At 36.5% G+C, this 22,661-nt stretch overlaps 1 protein-coding gene across 4 annotated transcripts in view; it reads left to right on the top strand.

The window, feature by feature from the left end:
- Gas2 (growth arrest specific 2) overlaps positions 1-22,661 on the top strand; it is a 124,362-nt gene that overhangs the window by 5,712 nt on the left and 95,989 nt on the right. Inside the window, exons 2-3 of one of the 4 annotated variants that reach the window (XM_033764065.1) lie at positions 1,096-1,260; positions 11,720-11,841. In XM_033764065.1, the coding sequence (XP_033619956.1) occupies positions 1,116-1,260; positions 11,720-11,841 (267 nt within the window). In that variant the 5' untranslated portion in view covers positions 1,096-1,115. Of the gene's footprint in view, positions 1-1,005; positions 1,261-11,719; positions 11,842-22,661 lie in introns of those variants that run through there. The other 3 variants (XR_004517403.1, XM_010621269.3, XM_010621270.3) reach the window with 3 other exon arrangements.

The following is a 22,661-nucleotide window of genomic DNA, read 5'->3' as shown; positions in this document are numbered from 1 at the left end:
TACAGACAATGCAGCATGTTTCCTAATTGACAGTATCTCTTTGTCCTAGTTGCTTCAGTGTTGCTTCTGTAGTTCGGGGCAACACATATTCAAACATCTTTTCTATGCCCTTGGTTTGGGCTAGTCATAGAGGATTGGGCTAATGAAACCATCAATTCTTTTTATAGATGTAAAACATTTAAGTACTTATTCCTAAAAGTAATAACCCTAATGTGTAAAACAGAAAATGTGGGAACATACAAAGCAAGAGAGTTGATAGTAGAGGACAAAAAAATCAAACCAAACCAAAACAGAACAACACTATGACAATATTCGTTAGAAATAAAGTATAATTATTGGCTACCAATATGGGTTCTTAATTAACTATTTCATCAAAATTAGTCATTATGGGAAGAGTATTGGTCTTAAAAAAAGAAAAGACCCAGATCCAAACTTAATTCTGACGAAGTGTAGACGGCTGATCTTCGTTGTCAGGTTTCTTCTCTAGCTTTGTTTTCTGTGACTACCAGAGAGAATGGTGGGGGATACTCTGAAAGTATCTTCCTCCTGTGTCCACGGATGAAATCTTTAATTGTGAATGCACCATTGCTTGGCCAGCTCCGAAAAACAAAAGTGCTACACTTAGCTTAATCTTTTGGGCAGTGAATATAGGAGTAAAGACTGTAAGTGTACAAAAAACTGAGTAAATACCTAGCAGATAATATCTAATCCTAAGAGTAAGTGTAAATCTGTAGTTTTAAAAATGAATCCAAGCAATGAGTTAAACAGAACACTAAAATTTTAATTTAACTGCTTTATACTGTATTTGCATAAATGCACTTTCTTGCCTTAGCAGCCGGATCTTTCCAAATATATTGTTTCACACAAGCTAAACGCTTACTGTTTGATTTTTCTATTGACCTTTGATTATTGCTGCTTCCCACTAAGCGCTGGGACAAAAGTGAGAGGCCCGGGACAAAGTAAATAGTGTTTAATAATTAATGATTTGGACTGTTAGAAAAATGCTCATGAATCCGGTTCATTACAGTCGTGGGGGCACGATTTTAAGCAGAGAAGACTCTCTAAAAGGCAGCTGTGCTTGTGTTTCCAATGCAGGTATTACAAGTGGATAAATAATGTGCACTGCTCTGAATCCAAAGGTACGCAGTGGGCCGGGTCTGTCTGATATGCATCAGTATAGCCAGTGGCTGGCCAGCAGACATGAAGCTAATTTGCTACCGATGAAAGAAGATCTGGCCCTGTGGTTAACCAATCTCTTAGGTAAGGTTATAAGATACATTCTGTGAGCAGAGATAACAGTATTTGTGGGCATTTTTTCCCTCTTTTAGTGTCCTTCACCAAAGCATGTGATAGCGCCTTGGAAAGAAAGACTTGCATTATTGTTTTTTTTTTTTCATCTGGGAAACCTGAAGCAAGTGGAAAATTTAAACGGATTTCCCCTATGTCTCTCACGTTCTCTGTGCTTCATACTTCCAACCTCGTGCATTGATGTGGGAAAGTATGTGGTCAAATTGCTTCTTTCATTTGTATTTTGGCCTGATTTATTTTTGTCTTTTCTTTTGCACAACTGACCGACGTGACCTGTCCCTTTGATACTGTTCACAGGTCATAGTCTGAAATGTAGCTTCTAAGGCTGGATTTCTTTGCCCTACTTTTATAGCACACCTCTGGAAACTGCTGCAGCCCCAAACTCAGGGACAAAATCATCTGTACTTTGTCCAGATGGGCTGACTGGAGTTGGCTAACCTTGGACTAAAATGCATCTTTTCGATTTGGCTGTGTTGTTCTGTACTTGTCTAACAGTGTCATTGTTGAGTAAAAATGGTATCTCATGCTAACTAAGGCTGTCGCTCCCCTTTGTGTCTGGTGTATGTACAGGAGGAACCTTCAACCACCTGTAAAACAGACTTACACATTTAAAGGGTCATCATATGTGTATATGTATATCAACACTTTCAACTCATCCATTTTCTAAGTCAATAACAATTGATTCATAACTCGAGGAAAGAACTGTTGCAGGGCTCCTAAGGTATATTATTCTTATATTAAGATATATTAAGAATATCGAGTAATGGTAGAAACTGCCGGGTGCTTTAGCATTTACAGAAGGGATTTCCCAAGATTGTTTTATTATTTCAAGAATCCTCCAAGATTAGCGTTGCTATCTTTACTTTCTAGCTGATGAAATGAGCAGCTAAGTGAGCAGCACCATGTCCGTCTGAAATTTTGGCAATGATAAGCAAAGTCTTAGCACATTTTTGGAAGAGCTTTCCCTGCTCACTCTGACTGTGGGCTTTTTACGAGGCTTTTATATTATTTGCTTCTGTCTTTAGACCTCATTCTTAAATTAGATGATCATTGTTTTGGTTCCCTAAGTGTAACCCTACTTTGGCAGCTTTTTGTCATTTAACCAGGCCTCCAAAATGTGTGTATGTAAGCTGTACTCTTCACAAACGTGTCCTGCCGAGGGATCGTGAGGTGGGAAGGCCTCTCATGGAGACCTTTCATCCTGCTGGGGCCCTGTCTGGACCAGGGGGAAGGGATTGCTTCCTGTTAGCCATTTTTTATGCAAATGAGAAACTTTTATGTCTAGCAAATTGGAGGAAGTTATTCTAGCTTAATTATGTATTTTCTGTCTTTCTTTTGTCTTTACTGGGCACCACTAATGATTGTTGGGTTAGCAATTTATTACTTTTCAGCTGTCTGTTCAAAATTAATGAATTTTTCCCCTTTATATTGATATATTTTGCAATATATAATAACTATATTCAACTTGGGGAATTGGTACATACATATTGCATCTTAATCTTTTTCACTTCCACTTTCTTTCCAACCCTCTCCTCTGCCCTCATCCCCAGATCCCAAATGGATCAAAGACCTAGATATAAAAACCAGAAACTCTTAAATGTTCTGGAAGACAAAATAGGTAATAAACATTTAAAATATGTAGAGTACTTGGAACAGTGTCTGACATGTAATAAATACTAAATATTTGCTACTTTATATAGATCAATGAAACTGTTATTTTACTTTGGGTAAAAATGCATTCATTAATTATAAAGTATTTGAGTGTGAAAGAACATAACTTACCCATTTCAAAGCTGGACTCTGGAAGAATGTGCAATTCAAATCTCAGTTTCAGCTTTTTCTGTGTAATTCTGGATAAGAGCCCTACTGAACTGCATCTCAGATTTGTAATCTATAAAATTAGTGCAGCACCAACCTTCAAGATTTGTTGGTGGTTAGAAATGACATCATCACCTTTAGAACAAGCTCTGGCACAAAATAATCGACCACTAAGTAGTAACTCTTATGGTTGTGTTCCGGGCACATTCTGCTAGGTATTGGAGGATACTAAGATGATCAAAAATAGACACTGCACCTAATTTTACAAAGCTTGAGGTGGGTTAGCAAAGAAACATTACAGAGGTGGCGTAATATGTCATTGATCGAACTTTTTATAAATCCTAAAATGTATAGATTCCCATTAGAATACGAAATGGCTGGAAACAGGATAAGATACCAGAAGGCTCAGGAAAATCCTCTCTAAAAAACTTAAGTTTAAACTGAGATCCAAAGAAAGATTAATAGCTATCCAGACAAGGCATGGATAAGCATATTTGGGGACTACAGGGCACGTGTTGAGATAGGGGGTTTCATACTTCAGCATAACCGAATAAAGACTAGCATCAACCTCATGGGTAGAGGAAGAAAGTGTCCAGAAGCGGGTACATCATACACTGCTTGAAAGGCTTATTGAGGTGCTTATCATCCACAGTGTGATAAGGGAGAGGCATCAAGATGTTCCAGGTCAGAGAAGCATGTGATTAATTAAAGTATAGCTCGATTACACAGCATCCCGTGACTTGTCATCAAAAGCATTTTATTTAGCCAACATGATCATTTACAGAGTAGTGTGATCAATGTGAGCAGCCTAACACAGCCTCAGAGAACAGAAACAGTGTGTGAAATGGAAAGATCTTGGACTCAGAGTCAGGAGACCTGGCTCCTAACTGGGCATCAGGAGACCTGGCGTCTGCTTCTGGCTGTACTACTTGGCAGGAAACTTGCCCAAAGTCACTCAGCTATCTGTTCTGAGCTCAGTGTCCTCAGCTATAAAATGAAGGGGTTGGAGTAGATGACTTCTAATATCCTTTCCAGGCCCTGAAATCTAAGTTTCCAAGAAATTCTCCTCTTGGGACCTAGTCTGGGGCAGTTGAGGTCATCAGCATGCCTAAACAAGGAGAAAAAAGTTTGCTATAAATAAATGACCCTTTGAAGAAAAAGACTAGACATAACCGTCTTAACTGTTATAAGCAGTTTAAATGATGGCTTGTGCAGTTTTCTCGAAAGACACCCTAGAAGCATCTCAAGTATCACCTTTGAAGGGACTTGTGCTCATGAGGAGGAGATGGATTATCTACTACAAATGGAAGCCTTCATGATATAGAAAGGAGTCCAGTGGCTTGAGAGGATTTAAACTGGCAAACATTTGCAAGTAGAAAAGTTCATTATATTACTAGAAAAAGACATTGCATGCTAGAGGAGAGTCACCAAGGAAGAGAGGAATAAAAGTTTGGCCATGTGAAAGATGTCTTTCTTACATATGATAGGCACACTAAGTATTCACATATTTTAGAAATGGAATAGTGAAGGCAAATGTTAAAATTATTTTTTCCCAGCCATTTTGTCACCTCAGAAGCATTTCTGGATTTTCACTATGTGGCTCTTTCAAAGTGTACTTTTTTATCTACCTGAAAGTTAGAGATGTCTTGAAAGTGGTTTGAAGTTGGTCCTGTCTCATTAGAAAGTATCCTAATTCTTTGGTAAAGCAGAAATTTGCCTACTAAGTTAAAAGTGTTTACTGAAGCTTTACTAGTGTGATAGTTGACTTGTGCAAAGATTGTCAAATATGTAGCTATTACATTTTTTTATTTTTCAAGAGAGTATTGATGATATTCTAAATTCAGATATTTCTGATCCTCCATACAAAATGTCAATTTAAAAATGTACTTTTTGAAAGAGTATTCACATCATACTCAGATTTCTTTTGAAGCATAAAAAAAATCATTTGATGGAGAAGAAAATTATTATTTTGGTCCATAGACCTATTTTTATGGTCATGCCCAAATGTAGGTATTATGTATAATTTTCAGGCTCTAGATACATATTTAATCAGTACCAATAATACATCCCATCCCAGATTGATTCCTGGATACAGATTAAAGAAGCAACAGCAAGTTGGTTGGCAAGCTAAAATTTATATGTTGGAATGCAAAATATTGGTCAGTTCATTGTAAGTCAAACAGCAAAGGTGAAAAAGTATATGGAAGCTGGATAGATAGCTCAGGGGTACCAACCCAGCATGACTCACGAGGAGATCATTCTGTGGTATTTTCTGACTTCTCGTGTACCTTTTGGGTTTATCAACTGATCTTATAGAAAATCCTCTTTGTACTCCTAGTACTTTCTGATAGCTGGGACAATGGACTAGATTTAATACCAACATTCAGAAGAGATAGAAATAGGCCAGGAAGATCATGTTATGCTTCCCTGGGAGAAGTATGTTTGGCCATTGTCCTCTGTTACACATTCCATCTTTATTCGAGGCCTTGTGTTTTGTTGATTTTGTTCAGTAAACAGCTATTGATTATTTGTTACTTAACTGCGTCCTCTGGACATATGAGGACACTAAATGCTTATACAATCAATTTGGGGGAATAACTGATTTTTTTACTTTGAGCAAACAGTATGTTATTAAACCAATAGCCCCATATTGGAGCAACCATTCAAATAAATTAGACACATTATGCTAATTGTACAGTTCATACTAATCGTATGGTTGCTGATGGACATTTGAGGACTGTGGTTCATGTAACTTTTAAGGGACCATATTAACATAAATGTTCTCAAATTGTTTGCTTCACTTGTATTTTTTAATAGTTTGAAAATGATAGTTTACTTTTGTCTACTATTAGCTTTGTGCAAGTGCCTGAGATGTGGGTTCAATCACCAGCCTTGCAAACAAACAACAATAAAAAACCCTAAAAATAAAAAAATTGCATATGTATATATGGTTTTGTTCAACAATAGCATATGAATCACATGAAGGTATATTTTTGAGAAGGGATTATAGTTATTAACAATAAAAAGTTGACTTTTTTTTCAAATGTTAGAGATCTTTAGAATCAAACCTTGGTTTCTTCTTCCTCTTCCTCTTCCTCTTCCTCTTCCTCTTCCTCTTCTTCTTCTTCTTCTTCTTCTTCTTCTTCTTCTTCTTCTTCTTCTTCTTCTTCTTCTTTTCTTCTTTTTCTTCTTCTTCTTCTTTTTTTTGGTACTAGGGATTGAACTCAAAACCTTGCTTGCACTTTCAAGGTAGGAGGTGGCACCACTGAACTAAATCCCTGGCCCAAGACTTAGTTTCTTTGAAATATTCACAGACTGAGTAAAGTATAAGATATATTTAAAATGTAGTTATGCTGAATTTATTTGACCAGTATTAGAAAATATATTATGACACTTGATGTCATGGTGATTCTTCTTTTCTTCTCAGACCTTCCTACATGAATGTAAAAGAAAATTAAGTTGTTTTAATTTTAAATGACTAGTGTATAATATTTTTATTTTTAGTTATTTCTTAACATATTTTTCAACATTAAAAATTAATTATCTGTCTATCAGAGTTGCTGTTGTCAACTACACCTGTTATCTACTGGGTTTAGAACAGTTTGATGCACTTTGCTTAGATGCTAACCCTGCAAGGTACCCATGGTCAATAAAACTTCCTTAGGAAGGGTAATATCCTATGCCAGTTAAAAAGTTTAAAGAGTCGAATTCATGGTCAGGAATTGACACCATTCAGAGTCATTCGTGCTACCTGACTTTCCCAACAGAACTTGTTTTTTTTTTTAACATATCAATGTATAATATGTATTATTTGTGTAGGCAGACACTTTCATCTGTGTCATACACATTGGTCTAGGGTTTCTAGTTATAATGAATCAGTTCCTATCTCATAACCTTCAAAATTCAGTCTCAGAAATCTGGATAATTTGAATTAAGATAGTAAAGATAATTTGAATGAAGATAGTAAATGAATTCGTGTGAGAAATACACTGAGAATAAGAGGTGTAGAGGAAAGATGAGAGAATCCAAGTTCCCTATCTGGACCACCGTTGGAGATTTACAGTGTAGCCACTTGGTTCTGTAATCAATCAGATCAAACATCAGAAGACACATGAACCATATGCTGAGTCCTTCTCCAAACTCCAAAGTAAGTTGCTTTTCATTCCTCAGCATCATTGTCTTCCTTTTCATGTAACATTTCTACATAGGAGTAGACAACTGAATTTGGGACAATGTATTGTTACAGGAATGGTCATCTGGGTACTCAGCTAAGGTTTAAGTAGTTATGCATACTAGGTGAAAGTAGATACTTTAAACTCAGACTCCTGGATCAAAGAGTCAGATTCCTCAATGAGAAAATGGTTAGTTACTTAATCTACACCCCTAAGTTTCATTATCTATGCAAAAGTAAAATAGTACATCCATTTTATAGTCTCACGAGATACACATACAAGGAAAGCGTTTGAAACACTTTCCATATTAAACACAATTATTAGATAGGCTCATTTCTTTAAGAATTCAGTACTGCTTATTTGTTGGGGGAAAATCTCCTTCTCAGCACCACTGAAGATAAAATGAGTTTTTCCCAGGTGGTTCCAGTGCAGAATACTTTAGAGATGCGTACTTAATCTTTGTGGAAATTATGGCAGACATATATATTTCTGAAAGGAATACATTGATATGTATAAGTATGTCTGTCATGTTTTGTTGCTTGTTTTAAATTTCTGGTGGTTGTTTGTTTCCTATCACGCAGCCTTAATAATTTAAGGAGAAATGACTAAGTATAATATTTAATGAAACCCTGTAATCTTTACTGGGAAGTTGACAATCATTCCTAAATTGATGTTGTGAAGATCAAAATTGATAATCATGAATGCAGGAAATGAAGATACTACTTCTAGACTAGGGTATTTTAGATTTATCTTCAAATCCATAGTTTTTACAACCCAGTGCAGTTTAGAAATTCAATATGATTTCATTATACATATTCATTGCTCATTATCCTTAACCATGTCAGAACCTTTGAAAGGGTGCAGCTGGGAAAGAAATAATTCTTTAGTTCTAAATTCTCACTGCTTCTGATATTTATAATCTCACATATGAGAACTCCTATCACAATTTACATTAAAGATCTGATTCTGTGTGAAATATTTAAATTTTAAGGCTTTTACCTGAAAATTTTCAATTAATTCTTTACAACCTACTTTTATGCATTTGCTCTGGTTAAATTCAACTAGTTTTATATTCTGCTTTTTTCTTTGGAATACTGCTAGTAATATTACTGCAATAAAGAGTGAAGTAATGCATCATGTCACAAAATGATTACACCCGATTTCTTACAATTATACCGTACACTTTGATATGTTTTTAATGATACTTCATAGTAGGGTGGAAAATACATTACATGTAAAGTTTTTTTTCTAACTTCTCAGTTTTGCATTTTTCCTTCATTTTAGGCATATATTCCAACTATAAAGAATGTAACGGTCTCTCTTTGAGCCAAAAATAAAAGAATCTCACCTTTTCAAGTTATAAAATACACAGAATTGAAAATTGACACCTAATATATTTTTCACTAGGTACAGATGTTCCATGTAAAATTTTCTCTTCAAATATTCTTTAAAAAGCAGAGCAGCTAAAAATCTTCAGGTATAAAGGATAATAAGTACAACTCATATCTTTGGGTAAATTGTTAATGAAATTTTAATGAAAGCCATTTTTCTTTTCAAAATTTCTTTTAAACTTATTGTCATCATCTTATCATTTAAAATTGTGAATGGACCTTTAAATTGGCTTGGAACATAATGAATTTTAATCATTACCTTCCAAACATAGAAAGTCTTATAACTTATGGCGGAAGCATACATACTCAACAATTTAGTGTAAAGTTTAGCTTTTAATCTTGAAATTCAAACACATTTGCATGAAGTGATAATTCAGATAAACTGTTTCTTATATCTATTTCTAAACCATTTTGAAAATAACTTCTTATTGTTGGCAAATGCAGGCCAAAACAGCAAATTTACAATATAATCTGGTATGTTGGCTTTTTATGCCTTGAGACCATTGTGTTGGTTTCTAAATTGAGTTAAGCTGCACACAATTCTGAAATGAAAGTAAGTGTGCACAGGCTAACCTCTGTCATAAAAACTTAGAGCTACTGATGTTCCACAACCTGCAGAACTCATTATTCTAAGTAGGGGCTCCGTGTAGATAGGCAGTAGAGCAGAAACATTAAAAAGTAACTCTTTTTCCTCTCCAGCCACCCTCCTCCCAAACTGGAAAAAAAACCCTCAGTTTAAACAGATGTTTCTTAAAATTCAAAACTATTAGATAATGTCGGTTTAGTGAACAGTTCATCTGCGGTTCTAATTGGGTTATATTTATTTCATGTGTTCATGGAAAGGACCTATCTGCATTTTTCTTATGGTGCTTATGGTCTTCTCAGTATAAAGCTTTAAAATACTTATTTTTAAATTTTAACAACTGTATTTCACAAAAAGTGCACATTATTTTGTCAAAGATGTCTGCCAGTTCTTTTCTTTATTTATTAATTGCCATAATTTCTGAACATATCCCTGTGTGGCTATGATACGAGTAACATTTTTCCCATCTCTGTAGGAGAGTAAAAAAAATATTAGATCTCAAGAGATCTGTATCATGTTGAGAAAAAGAAGAACTTTGGGCAAAATAAAGAATAGAAAATAAACCATAGAAAATAAAGTGGTTAATCCATGTCAAAATAAATGATATTCATGAAAATGACTAGACATAAAAGATGTCATTGAGCACAGGGACAGTCTCTCCCTAGAGCTGTCTGTGATTGCAGGGAACACAGAATTTACCCCAGCAGAAAGAAGGAACAACAGTAAAAGGCTGTCGCTCTCCCTGCTACAGGATGAGGTATCAGGTCGTGAAGGCTTTTATATTAAGACCATGCCTTGAAAAATGGAAGTCTGAATATACAGCACTTGTGACTCATAAGTTATAGGAAATTACGACAATAAAGATGAAATATTCTGAAACTTAGCAAAAGAAGAAATCAAGTTAAGGAGCGCGCTTTAGAAAAGGTGACTTGTGGGAGAGAGTATAAGCAAGTAATTAGTGGTGATATTTATAGGGCTGAGGAATAGAGGGCCCAGGTGTGACAGAGAAAGGGTGTTGGGTTTCTTTGGGGGGATATAAAAATGTTCTAAAATTATGGTGATGATTATACGGCTCTGAATAGACTAACAGCCATGAAAGAATATACTTTAAGGGAGTGAATTGGAAGGTATATAAAGTATATCTCAATAAAGCTGTTACAAAATGAGAAGAGAGAAACAGGAAAGAAAATGTTTTAGGGGCTATGTAAGAAAAAAGAAAAAAGTGATCTTTAACTGGGATTTGGTTAAATGTTGGGTGTGACGAGTTGTGGGTTGTTTGTTTTGTGTTTTTTCTTCCTCATTGAGTCTAGTGGTACATTTTAGGTATACAGTACGGTTACACTCATCATTGGACTCTTGGACCTTTACATGACAGGTCTTGGTTCTCATTTTTTCCCCATAGCCCTGCCCTCCCTTCACCCCCCTCCCTTCCTTATTTACAAAAACTTTTTTTTCCATTTTTTCATCTTCTCATATTTTTTCTTGTCCCTTATTTCCTTCCCCTACCCACCCACTTCCCCTACATCTTTAGCCCTTTTCTTCCTGTTTCACATTGTCCATTGTACCGTTTGGATCATATATACACTTTTAGGTTTTCACACCAGAGAAACTATTTGGTATTTATATGTGTGTGGCTTATTTATTTCATTTAAGGGTATGACCTCAGTATGCATCCATTTTCCTATGAATGACTCTAATTTCTCATTCTTTATGGCTGAGTAGTATTTCATTTTTTTATAAGAGCATTAGTTGAAGCTGTGAAGGTAATTATGAGGAGAAGGGATAAAAGCAGATGTGAGCATAACAATTCTGCAGTGCAAGGTCTATATCACAGAAAATACAATAATTAAAAAGGAAAACCAGATTGGTGGAATTCAGAAATATGGTTTTAAATGCATTGGCTATGCTATTAAATGTGTCAAAGGTGGTCGATCTTTCATGTAATAAGAATATCAGTTTTAAATTATAGGAAGGGCATCCATGGTGTTCCTGTAAGTAGTCATACACGTGTACCAGCATAAAATAATAGTTCTATCTGTGGGCCATGGTGATGCAGTGGGCTGTCAGGAGGGGACTGCACAGAGAAACCAAGTTGGATGATCCCTGATAAACCTGTTCTTGGGGCTTCAAGAACTGGTTTGTTTGTATTCTCTCTGATTGCTGAATGGTGGGACTCACTGACTCAAGATAGTATTTGTCACTTTCAACGTGAAATAGAAATGCGATGCAGCTGATGTGATGAAAATATGAAATGTTGACACTCTTGCAACTAAATGAAAACTGTAAAATTGCAAAGAAGCCATTCAGTATGGTTAAGTTCCACCTGCACAGCTCATCTGGAATGGAAATCTTGCTAATAAAAATTTTGTCGAGTGTGTTCTTCAGCATGAGCCTGGCATTCGTGCTGGGAATGATGACGCATTTATAATGCTCCGTCACTCTTTCAGGGAAGGAGATTACAGCAGAAACTTTCATGGAGAAGTTGGACAATGGTGCTTTGCTCTGTCAGCTCGCAGCAACTGTGCAAGACAAGTTCAGAGAGAGCATGGATGCTCACAAGCCTGCAAAGGTAAAGAGCCCAGGGTGGACATGACTGTTCGGAGGCAGGTTGCATTTGCTGTTGCTTAGGAACCTGGTGCACTTCGATAATTGATTGTAAATGGATGCATCAGTGCCTGTGGTAACAACAAAGCACAGAGGGTACTTCTGAAATTAGGTGACATCTTACTTGCATTTTACGTACTTAATCCTGTTGGTAATTAATTAAATATTTTGGAAAATGCTTGTATTAAAAAGTACACTTGGTTCAATCTGATTGTTGATTAAAATTTTAGAGAAATAATGTGTATCATCATGCAGTGTATAGTAATTCTAGCCAAGAAGGACTGACTGAATAGGGATTTGTTTTTAAAATATTATGGTAGAGTATTGAAATAATACAATTAGAAGATAATTTTTTGTTTTATATTAATGAATTATATCATGGTGCTAAGGAACTTTGGACCAATTATTACATTTCTGAATGCTCAGGTTTTCTTTTTGTAACTGAGTCCTAGTATTCTTATAGTTATTATAAATATATGATAAAATATGTTCAATATTTTGGAGCACACAAGAGAAGAAAAAGAAGCAAAAAACATATGGTTAAATAATGTTGACTGTAGATTAAAATAAAAATATAAAAAAATAACTGTTAGACGGCTTCTGCTGCTCTGGCTGACCAGAGGTAAAGTGACTAGTGCCTGAGGGTGTGTGTGTGTGTGTGTTTGTGTGTGAGTGTGCATGGGTGTGAGTGTGTGTGAGTATGTGCATTGGCACTGCACTTGGGTTTGATGCATTTTATATCACTCTTTAAAAGTATTATAGAAAACACAACTCCTACCCTCCAATTGTTTTCATCTTAGAAAGAACTCCATAAAGGTATCAGATAATTCAGTGGATTCCTAACTTTGTTCCACTTTGCCATTATATGAGGCCTTAAAAAATTATGAGAGTGGGACCCTGTACCTGAGATTCTGATTAATTCCTGTAGTGTGCAACCTGGACATTTGATACAGACTCCCCAGGAGAGATCCCAATGTTCCACAAAGTTGGTGACGGTCGCATTCTTTTTCCCTTCCCGTCCCTCCTTTGAGTAGATACAGACTCTAAAGCCAGATCATCTGACTGGTAAGGGACTGAACAAGAGTCTGATACGGAAATCCCCCTCCGTGTCTAGTGCTGTCTCCTTTTGATTGGCTGTAGGTAGTGTGACAGGAGGAGACATGTTTGTGGAATTCTTTATGTGAAGCTTGATGTTCGGATGGCAGTTATTCTTTTGCTCTGATTTCTATTGGAATGTGAGTCACTTTTACTTCCCATTACTGATGAGAAAACATAATGTCTACTAGGAGGACAAGTGGGTATGATGACTCATGCCTGTAGTTCCAGGATTTGAGAGGCTGAGGCAGGAGGACCTTGCAGCCATCATGGGCTATAGAGTGCGTTCAAGGCCAGTCTGAACTACATAGACACTGCCTTAAAAAAATAATAATAGGGGAAGAATTCGTGCAGAAAATATACTCTAATGCAATTAGCAAGGAGGAATAAATAATGTGACCCAACAGTGTCAAGACATTATCTTTGCACAGCATAGGCTGGGAAAGCTGTGTTTTGTGGTGCCTGTTTCTGAAGACTGGGTGCTCAATGCCTCAGAGTTAGGATCACTTGAAACTTTCATAATGACAGAGAATAAATAACCCTATAAGGCTAACATACAGTTTTCTGGTTTTGGTTTCTTTGGTGAACCTATACTTTTGAAAACAGATGAGAGATCCCCAAATTAAGTTGTTAATTCAGGTCTGTCAAGTGGAAGACAGGCCCAGAGCACTGGCCTAAATTTCAAAGGCTTTGACCTTGATTCCATTTTGCTTCAATAGTTATTTATTAATTTGTTATGTCTTCATTTCCTTATTTGTAAAATAGGATTAACAGTTGTATGCACCACATAAAATGTTGCTTGATAAACATTGTCTGCCTTTCCTACAAGAAAAAGAATTAAGTGATTCTTATGAGAATTTTAGATTAACTAGAAGAGAGTTAATACTTTTTAAATGTTCATATTCAGCATGATAGCTGCTATATGGAAACATGTAGACGTTTACCTAAAATCTCCACAATAATATATAATATGGATAATAATTATGTATCAAATTTAATTGTTTCTCTTTGAATCCTTTTCTTCAATGCAACATACTTTTTAAATATCATAAAACATAAAGAAAAACAAAAAAATTCTCTTCAAACTTACACTGTAGTGTTTCTATTAAACTTGAACTACTTCCTTGACCCTAAGCATTTTGTCTCATTGAATAGAAAGATAAAGTCTTTTCATATGCTGATAAATTTGTTTTATTACAAAAACATGTGTGTTCATTAAACAAGAGAAGGAAGCTTTAAAATACTCTTTATAACCTTCATTTTCAATGCTCAAAAATTCAAATGGGATCTGAGTGCCAACTGGACAGGACTGCTCTTGACTGGGTCGCCATCTGTGTCCTTGGCAGCATTTATGGAGCTCGGGACTGACTTCTGATCACACACAGCTGAGGTAGAACTACCGTGCATCCTTATTTTTGACAAGCACAGAGATGGCTTTTATTTTCTGCATTTTATGAGGAAAAGCAAATAGTTAATATCAACATGGCCATTATTGCTTATGACTCTGAGTATGCTTTTGTCAAATTCAGGAATTTTAGCCCCATCTTCTGTCTATAAAGTATTCAAGCCCAGACAGATTAGGAGTATTTTCTTTTCATAGGAAAAAACCAGAAGACTTTCTAATATCAACTGAGGTACAGTATTAAGTCTACCCATGTGTGTGTTTGTTTGTGTGTTTTTATGTATGTGTGTTGAATCATTCTTCATATCCTCTGCTGTCCAGGATGTTGTCGGCATAGTGAAACTGAGAAACAATTTTGGTAAAGAGAGATGAGTATGTCAGTACCTTCTCTGAATAGTTGTATTTGCTTATTCATTTGTTTGTTTGTGTGTGTTTGTTGTTGTACTGGGGATTGAATCCAGGGGCTTCTTACTAAGCTACATCTCAAGTCCCCCCTCTTTTTATTTATTTTTGTTTTATTTTGAGATGGGGTATCATTACATCATGAAGTTGCCTAGGCTGGACTTGAACTTATAATCCTGCCTCAGCGTCCCAGAGTGCTGGCATGCAACACCATGCCTGGTTTGGATAGTTTTATTCAACTTCATGTGGAAAGCTGTTGAAATACTACTTTAAGAAAAATACGCAAGATTCTTGATCCGATCCAAAGTCATATCACAGGAAGACCTTTGTGATTGTCTTCCAGCAATTTAAATCTCATTTCAGTTTCAGAGCAATATTTTTTCTTTCTCTGATTGATAGTTAATTGGGGGATTTTCCAGCTGTGTAAATAGGTTTGAACAAGTAATTTATGTCTGATATATGTGAAATATATCTGATAAGAATGATTTGCATGCTCTGAATGCTTGAAAGCAAGTTTTAAAATAAGTTAGGCAATTTATATATTTAATATTTTAGCGATCAATCCATGGCTCTTTTATATCCTGCTGACGTTTGATTAAATCCTTCAAGAGCAAGGAAATTCTCTTCTATTCTTTCTTTCAAGGCATCAGTAGGTCAATTAGCTCTAAGTAGTTAATTTAACCTTTGTGGTGGACCATTTTCGCATTTAATATGGGAGCAATGCAGAGACTTAATACAAATTGGCAGTAGTTGGATGGAAAATTTTGAGAGCAGTTTGCCGCAGATTAACATAAATTTTGATTTAATTCGTTTACATGTACCATAATATGATAAATTCACTCCATCAATCTTATTATTCCTGGAGTTGAGGAGCTTTAGTGGCAAAAATCTACACGAATCTAATCTTCCTAACATCCTATTTTGATGATCAAACCCTAGCAAATGATGAGTCCCAGATTAGGTGGTATGGCTTTAGGTAGGTCTATGTTATTAGGTAGTTAACTGACTGGAGCTTAGCTTCTGCAATCAGGACAGGATGATAGAAACATTGATGCATGAACTTTTACTTCGTAGTCCAAATTGAGTTCCACTGTACAAACCTTTTCTCACCGTATATTCACTCTGTTGTTTTTCCATGACTAGTTTGCTGATTTGTGTACCAAATGCACTCACCCACTGGGGTGACAGCACAGGGCAAAATATTAAAAATGTTCAACCTCTTTTCCTCCCAACATTCTTTTCCAATTGTCTCATTTCTTCTGAGAACCTCTGCCCCAGACCTGAGTCTCCCGGGATTCACAGATTCCTTTGGCTTCAAAGGGCCCTGAGAGTTTAGATCAGGTTTGAAGCGCATGAAGATGAAGAAGAAAAAAAAAAAGTTCTATTACCTAGTAGAATGCTACATTATACTCTAAGGAAGGAACTGAATATTCACCACTCCAGTGGAGAATCCAGTCCTTGTTCAGGGGAAAGAACATCCTCGTTAGATAGAAGGCCTGTTATACATTTGCCCATTAAGAATACTGAGTTCCCTGAGAGTAGATAACAATACCTCAGGATGTTGTACCATTCGGGAATTATATAAAACATAGAGATTAGAATTTTCCTCTCAGAAAAACAAATAGCACTTTTTGTTTACAGAACATCTTATCATGATCGAATTCAGAGAAATCCGGAGATTTGTGTTGACTCTAGATATCTCTGGCAGAACAAGTTCAATAAAAGCAGTAAAGGATTTTCTATGAAAATGAAAACTCTTAGCTATGACTCGGCTGGAGCCTTTGCATCTAAATACCTAACTAAAATAATATAACAAGAAATACACTGCTTAAAATGCAAGTGTAGTCCTAGGATAAATGAACAGAAAATTAATCATGATGAGATGGAGGAAACCGAGGTGGAATTATGTGAAAATAAATGAGCTTTTGCTGTGTGAGACTGTGGGGTAAAAGAAAAAAAAAACAAAACAATGAATGATCAGTTTTCAGCTTTAAAGTCCATTTCCTTGGGATTTCTTAAAATATATATATAAGTATCTTCACACCTTAAATATAATATATCAAATGAAAGAAAATAAAGCAAATTATTACCCCATATAAAATTTAATCCCTTCATCCCCATTTCTGTAATCCTTGACCATGTGCTAAAGTTTTCCTCTCCAAATTAGACAGTTTAATGACTGACTTCACATTCTTATCAGAAGTATTTTTGTTCTATCCTGTCTAACAGAGATACGCCGAAATTGGGATTCGATGCCATTGAAACACAGGCTGCTGTATCCTATACCGTAAGAATAATAGATATATAAAAGAATTTTATCTTCTTTTTCACTCATAGGAAAAAGAAGCAGCATAGGGCCAGGGATTTAGCTCAGTGGCTCCACCGCCTGCATTGTAAGCTCAAGGTCCCAAATTCGATCCCCGAAGAAGCAGAATAAAATTGGATGCAGTAGGGAGCATTTGTTTGTTCTTAGGAAACATCCCTGGATCTTCAGGCCTGATTGAGTTGATTCCATACATGGTACTTCTACTCAGTGATAAAGTGATGCTAGGCATGATAAAGAATATGCCCTTGTATGTTTTATGGCACTATGTTCAAGAAAGGCACTTCAAGTTTCATGGTCATAGCACCCCCCTGTATAAATTCGGTCTCTATTAGACAACACGTAGCTATCAAGGAACTTTGGCAAGGTATCATTTACTAAGAAAGCATTGTTCCTCGCTGCCCCTACTATTAGACCTAGAAACTTCGCTTAACTGTCAGATCCCCCTTTCTGAGTGTTCATGGGCTTTATCCTCTGCCCCATGGGATGTATGTATTTTATGAAGCCATCGAATTATCTATTTCTCTTCTCCACCATCAAACCAGGGCATCAGAATGCAGTAGAAGATCTGATGTCATCGGGATGTTGGAATATCCCTGGTCTTTGTTGTGTTGAAGACCTGAAGGCATTTTCAGGATAGTAAGAGTTCTACTGTTTCTGTGATGCATGTGATTTTCAAATTTTTTGTTCATCTGAATTAAGAAAATTACATTTTCCAGACCAGTGGATGAATAAATACCAAGTTCTAGGATATTGACTGATACACTTTATTTGAAAGACACATCTGTAACCAAAATTTTGATTGAAGCTGTTACTTCATTATAATTTCCCCACTGTGTTCCAAGTCTCATTGACTGTTTATGTTGTCTTGGGTTGAAAAGAAATTGGATAGAAATTATTTTCCTTCCAAAGTTCAGGTCCTGGATAAAACAGTGAAATCTTACTTGGATCTTTTTGCTATATAAGATCAAGATCAAGATCATTTTGCTATACAAGTATTTCACATGAGACAGAATAAAAATTTTGACAATTATTAAGAATAACTGTGCTAATGATGCATTCAGAAAAAAACTACAATAATAACTTCTGATGTATTCAGAAGCATTCCAGTCACATGAAAAGTGGACTTAGATTTTACAAAGAAGTTATCAGCTGATCCTCACAAAGCATTTCGTCTCCTTAATTAATAGTAAATAGTTCGAGTACCTCTGAAGGTTGGTACTCAGCTTTTGTGTGTGTGTGTGTGTGTGTGTGTGTGTGTGTGTGTGTGTGTGTGTGCTGGGGATCGAACTCTGGTCCTTGTGAGGCAGGCAGCGGAACCACTGAGCTAAATCCCCACCCCTGCTCTGAAGTTTTGAAGGAAGTTTTTCCTGAAAGGCTTGAAGGCATTTCTGTAGCCCTGTCATTCTGTCCACCTGGGACCTATGAAATTGGCTTTAGCCTGGGAAATTGGAGATCAGAGGAAGCTCTTCACATTTTGCTGTTGTTTTTATTGTAGAAAATGATTTAGGGAATTGGATTTCAGTCTGTTCCTAGGGTTACAGATCAGTAGTAGAGTGTGTGCTTAGCATGTGGAAGGACTAGGGCTTAATTCTTAGCTGCAGAAATCAATCTGTACCTAACAGCCTCATGATTCATAGACTATAGTTAGATTTCCTGTGGTGCAAACCATTCTCATGGACCTGATTGTCCTGTCCTTATTTCTGGCCGTCATCTCAGCGTGGCATCTGGATATGAAACATGACTCTGTGTTCTGCTATCCTGAGAATCTCCCTTCACATATAAAATGAAGGAACTTATTTTAGTAATAGCTCCTGTCTTTTCTGGAGAAAAATTACATTAACATATTTAGGAACTCCCCTCTCCAACTCTTCTTCACACCTTCCTGAAAAATAGAACCTCTTGGATCCCGTGGAGTGACAACTCTCAAAAGTATGCTCAGGTGAATTATGCATTCTAAATTGAATGCAACATTCCTTTCTTCTCCATGTTTTGAATTCCTTTCTGTGTATTATGCCAAGTGATTTCTGGCCCTTTAGTGTCCCTGAGTGCAGGTTAGCATTGGATCTACACTTGCATTAGCAAACCTAGCAAGTTTTTATATGACCATCCCTGGCTCCCCATGCCGGCATAGTGAATTTGGAACATCTTATTATAGTCAGAGTTCATTGATTCTGTCAAATTTAAAATTAAAGCTTGGCCTTTTCAGACGAACATATTCACGATCTATTACACAGGGAGAGAAAAACCCTGCCATGATACACTTAGTGGCGCTCAAGATTTTAAATGCGTATTGAGGCAATGTAACTAGTGTGCCAGGAATTCTTGAGTCTTGCTGTGAAACAAAACTAAATCCAACCTGCGCCAGGCTGTAGTATTTTGACATCTGGTGGGAGCTGTCAGCTCTGGCCTAAAATATGGGTCCTTTATTCATGGTTGGCTAAAATATTTAAGGACGGAACCATGGTTCTGAGAATGTCCAGGAGAGCTGGTGAGCTTTTCTTTCCCTGGTCCAGGTGGGTATCCCTGCTTCTGGAGAGAGAGGGCTGGATATTTTTTTGTCTCTGGTCTGTCCTTCCACTTCATGCCTCTGCTTTTCTCTGAGATAAGGATAGTTGGTCTATCTCACTGAAGACAGGGCCTGGTCAGGGAACAGGAGTTACACCAAAGACAGACACAAACCCATGCCAAAAGCAACTCACGTTTCTATCTGAACCTTTTATATCACAGTTCTGTGGAAAATTCCTCCACACCCAACAGCTTGCTTGTGGAAGCAGCTTCATCGATTTCTCCAAGTTTAACAAAAGAATTCCGGTTAGCTTCAAAATCTATGATATTTACCAATTGTGAGTTGTAAATCTGAGATTTTTTTTCTAAACTATGACAGTGTTTGTTCTAATAATCATGCTAGAACAACTATTCCTTGAGGTTTCCATTCTTGTTATGTAAATAATTTCTAAATATCATTTTTGAAAAGGCATTCAATAGAGCATAAAGCCAAACTCTACAGAGAAAAATTAAAATGTTTCATAAGGCAGTCGATAAAAATAATTTGTGGCTTTTGTATACTTTGTGGTATTCTAATACTTACCTTTTTTGCAAAACTATTAATTTTTGTGCTATATTTTAAATATTAGATAGAAATTTAAGTTCATATCTGATTTTATAGTCATAAATACATATTCTTCTTCAAAAGAGAGTTCCCAAATAGTACAAGCTTATGGCTCTACAAAACGATTTCTTTTCCATCCTGTCTACTACAATGACCTGTTGGTGTTATATTCCACTTTTATTCCACTACCAGCCTCACCACCAATTCCAGATACGTGATTTTTTTTTCTTGAGGTTTCGTGCATCTGTTTGATTCTAAAGAAAGAAAAACAAATTCTTGTAAACATAAATAGAAATAGTTTATTCAAAAAAATATGGGATACCTCTAGAGGAAGGCACAATTTTGTAGTAAAGTGAACTTGGCCTTAGGAGGCAGAAAATTGAGCCCATCCTCAAAGGTTATGCCTCATGCGCAGATGAACTACATTTCAGAGTACCGCTGTGAGAAGTGGTCATTTCACTTGTTAATTGTGAAGGACATTTGTACAGAAGTGGCGACTCATATAGTCTCAACAGCCAGACTCCAAATCACAACTCTACTCTACCACTTACTTATTAGCTGGAGACAAGTACTTAAAATCCTGTGCCCCTTCGTTTTCTCATTTGTAAATTATGGATATTAATAGTATCTGCTTATGGAGTTGTTATGAGAAGTGACTAATAGAAACAAACTCCTGAGTAGTACCGGCTATATGTGAGGGCTCATTAATGTTTAACGGTTGACTTTAGCATATCATTTCTCTCAAGATTCAAATCCAAGCAAGGAAGAGTCTGAATAGTCTTACCAGCCATCTTCCTGACCAGGATAAGCACTCATAGCTTGTCTTGGAGTTGTTCAGCCTGTATAAGATGAGCAAAAGATTATTTTCCAAAACAAATCAATGTTTGTGTACCTGAAGAGTTCATGCCTCCTTCTTTGGGGCTTCTTCCATCCGTACACTGGCCCCCCCGTCTACCTCATTGTTGGCCTCTTGCATTTCCTTGTCCCTATCTCTTTGCTAGATTGTAAGATCCTTGAGGATATGGTTTATGTTTTACTCATCTGTGAATCTAAATTACTGCACGGCATACAAGTGCTCGGTAGATGTGCTTTGGACCAATAAGTAAATGAGAGCCCAAGACAAATACTCACTTTTAGATTCAGAATGCTACCAGTGGGTTTTAATTCTTGATTTTTGATCCTGGAGACACATGTTGTCAAGGAGTTTGAAATTCACATCTCTGTTGGTTTGGCTTAGCCCCCCAAAAGCTTTTATGTGCAAAATTATGAGGAACAGAGCCAGTGTTTTACATAATGGAGTCGACACAGAATGGGCGATTTTCAGGTGGTGTGGGGAAAAATCAAGGTCTGAGAGCACTGCAGGGCTGACAGAGGTTGCTGAGATAATGGACCAGAAAGGTCTCAGCTGCTTAAGGGAAGAGGTAGATCATAGAGTTAATTGTGACTATTATTGTATTATATTATTATTGTACAGCCATACAATATGCAACTACTGGAGCTCGGAACACTGTCTCAGAGTAAAAATGAGAATCAGAATGGAGATTAATATTCGCATGCTTCATCCAGTTTGAGGGTTTAAGACATGCTTATATAGTTTGCCATGGTTCTCATAAAATGCTGATCAGATGAGTGATAACCAAGAGTTTTATAAACTTACTCATCAGGGAGAATTAGGAAGAAGAATGCTTTCAAGGCTGTTTTGTTCTGAAAAGATGCTTTCGACCGGACGTGAGTTGTTACAGCAATGAAGCGCTGGCTTTCACTTACTGAGGAATCATAAAGATGAAATCGTTCTGGGTTTTCTTTTGCATCTCTCCCCTAATAACTACCCCCTTTCCCCATAAAATAGTTGGTGAGTGAAACGTGAATATAAGATCTTTTGTTTCTTCCCAGAGCCTCTAACTAGCCATCTATCAAAGCATCATTTAACAACCAAGATAAGAATAAAATATTTTTCTCTGTAGCTGCAGGAGAGTCAGAAAACTCCAGTGTTAGGAGAAACAGGCAATAAACACTACTAGTAGATTTCTAAAACTGTGTCATTTTACTAGCCAATGGGTAGCTCAAAAGGAGATAAAAATGAGTGAGTGGAGAACAAGTTCATCCCTTTATCAGCTTTTGATGATAAGAAATAATGGTAATTGAGTCTTACCTATATTATTTCATCATTTGATAGGAGCTTGAGGAGTGTCTGTGAGAAACAAGATGATATTCTTTGCTGAGGAGGTTTATTGCCCATGTGTTGCTGGTAAGACAGATGTAAATTAAATATAGACACAGGTGACTTTCAAAGCACACCGTCCCTGTTAGGAAGTTTTATAAACTTACTCATCGGCAAGAATTAGGTGACATTGTAAGTAACAACACAGTATTTGTGAGACCAAGCTTGTACAATGATTTGAATAAGCAACTTGCTTGAAAGCAGCAATATGTCCTTGACATGAGAAATGT

The sequence above is a fragment of the Fukomys damarensis genome, unplaced genomic scaffold (genome assembly GCF_012274545.1).
Source record: "Fukomys damarensis isolate Sample0158 unplaced genomic scaffold, DMR_v1.0_HiC HiC_scaffold_16, whole genome shotgun sequence".
In the NCBI taxonomy this organism is placed as follows: Eukaryota; Metazoa; Chordata; class Mammalia; order Rodentia; family Bathyergidae; genus Fukomys; species Fukomys damarensis.
This window is presented reverse-complemented; position numbering and strand designations above follow the sequence as displayed.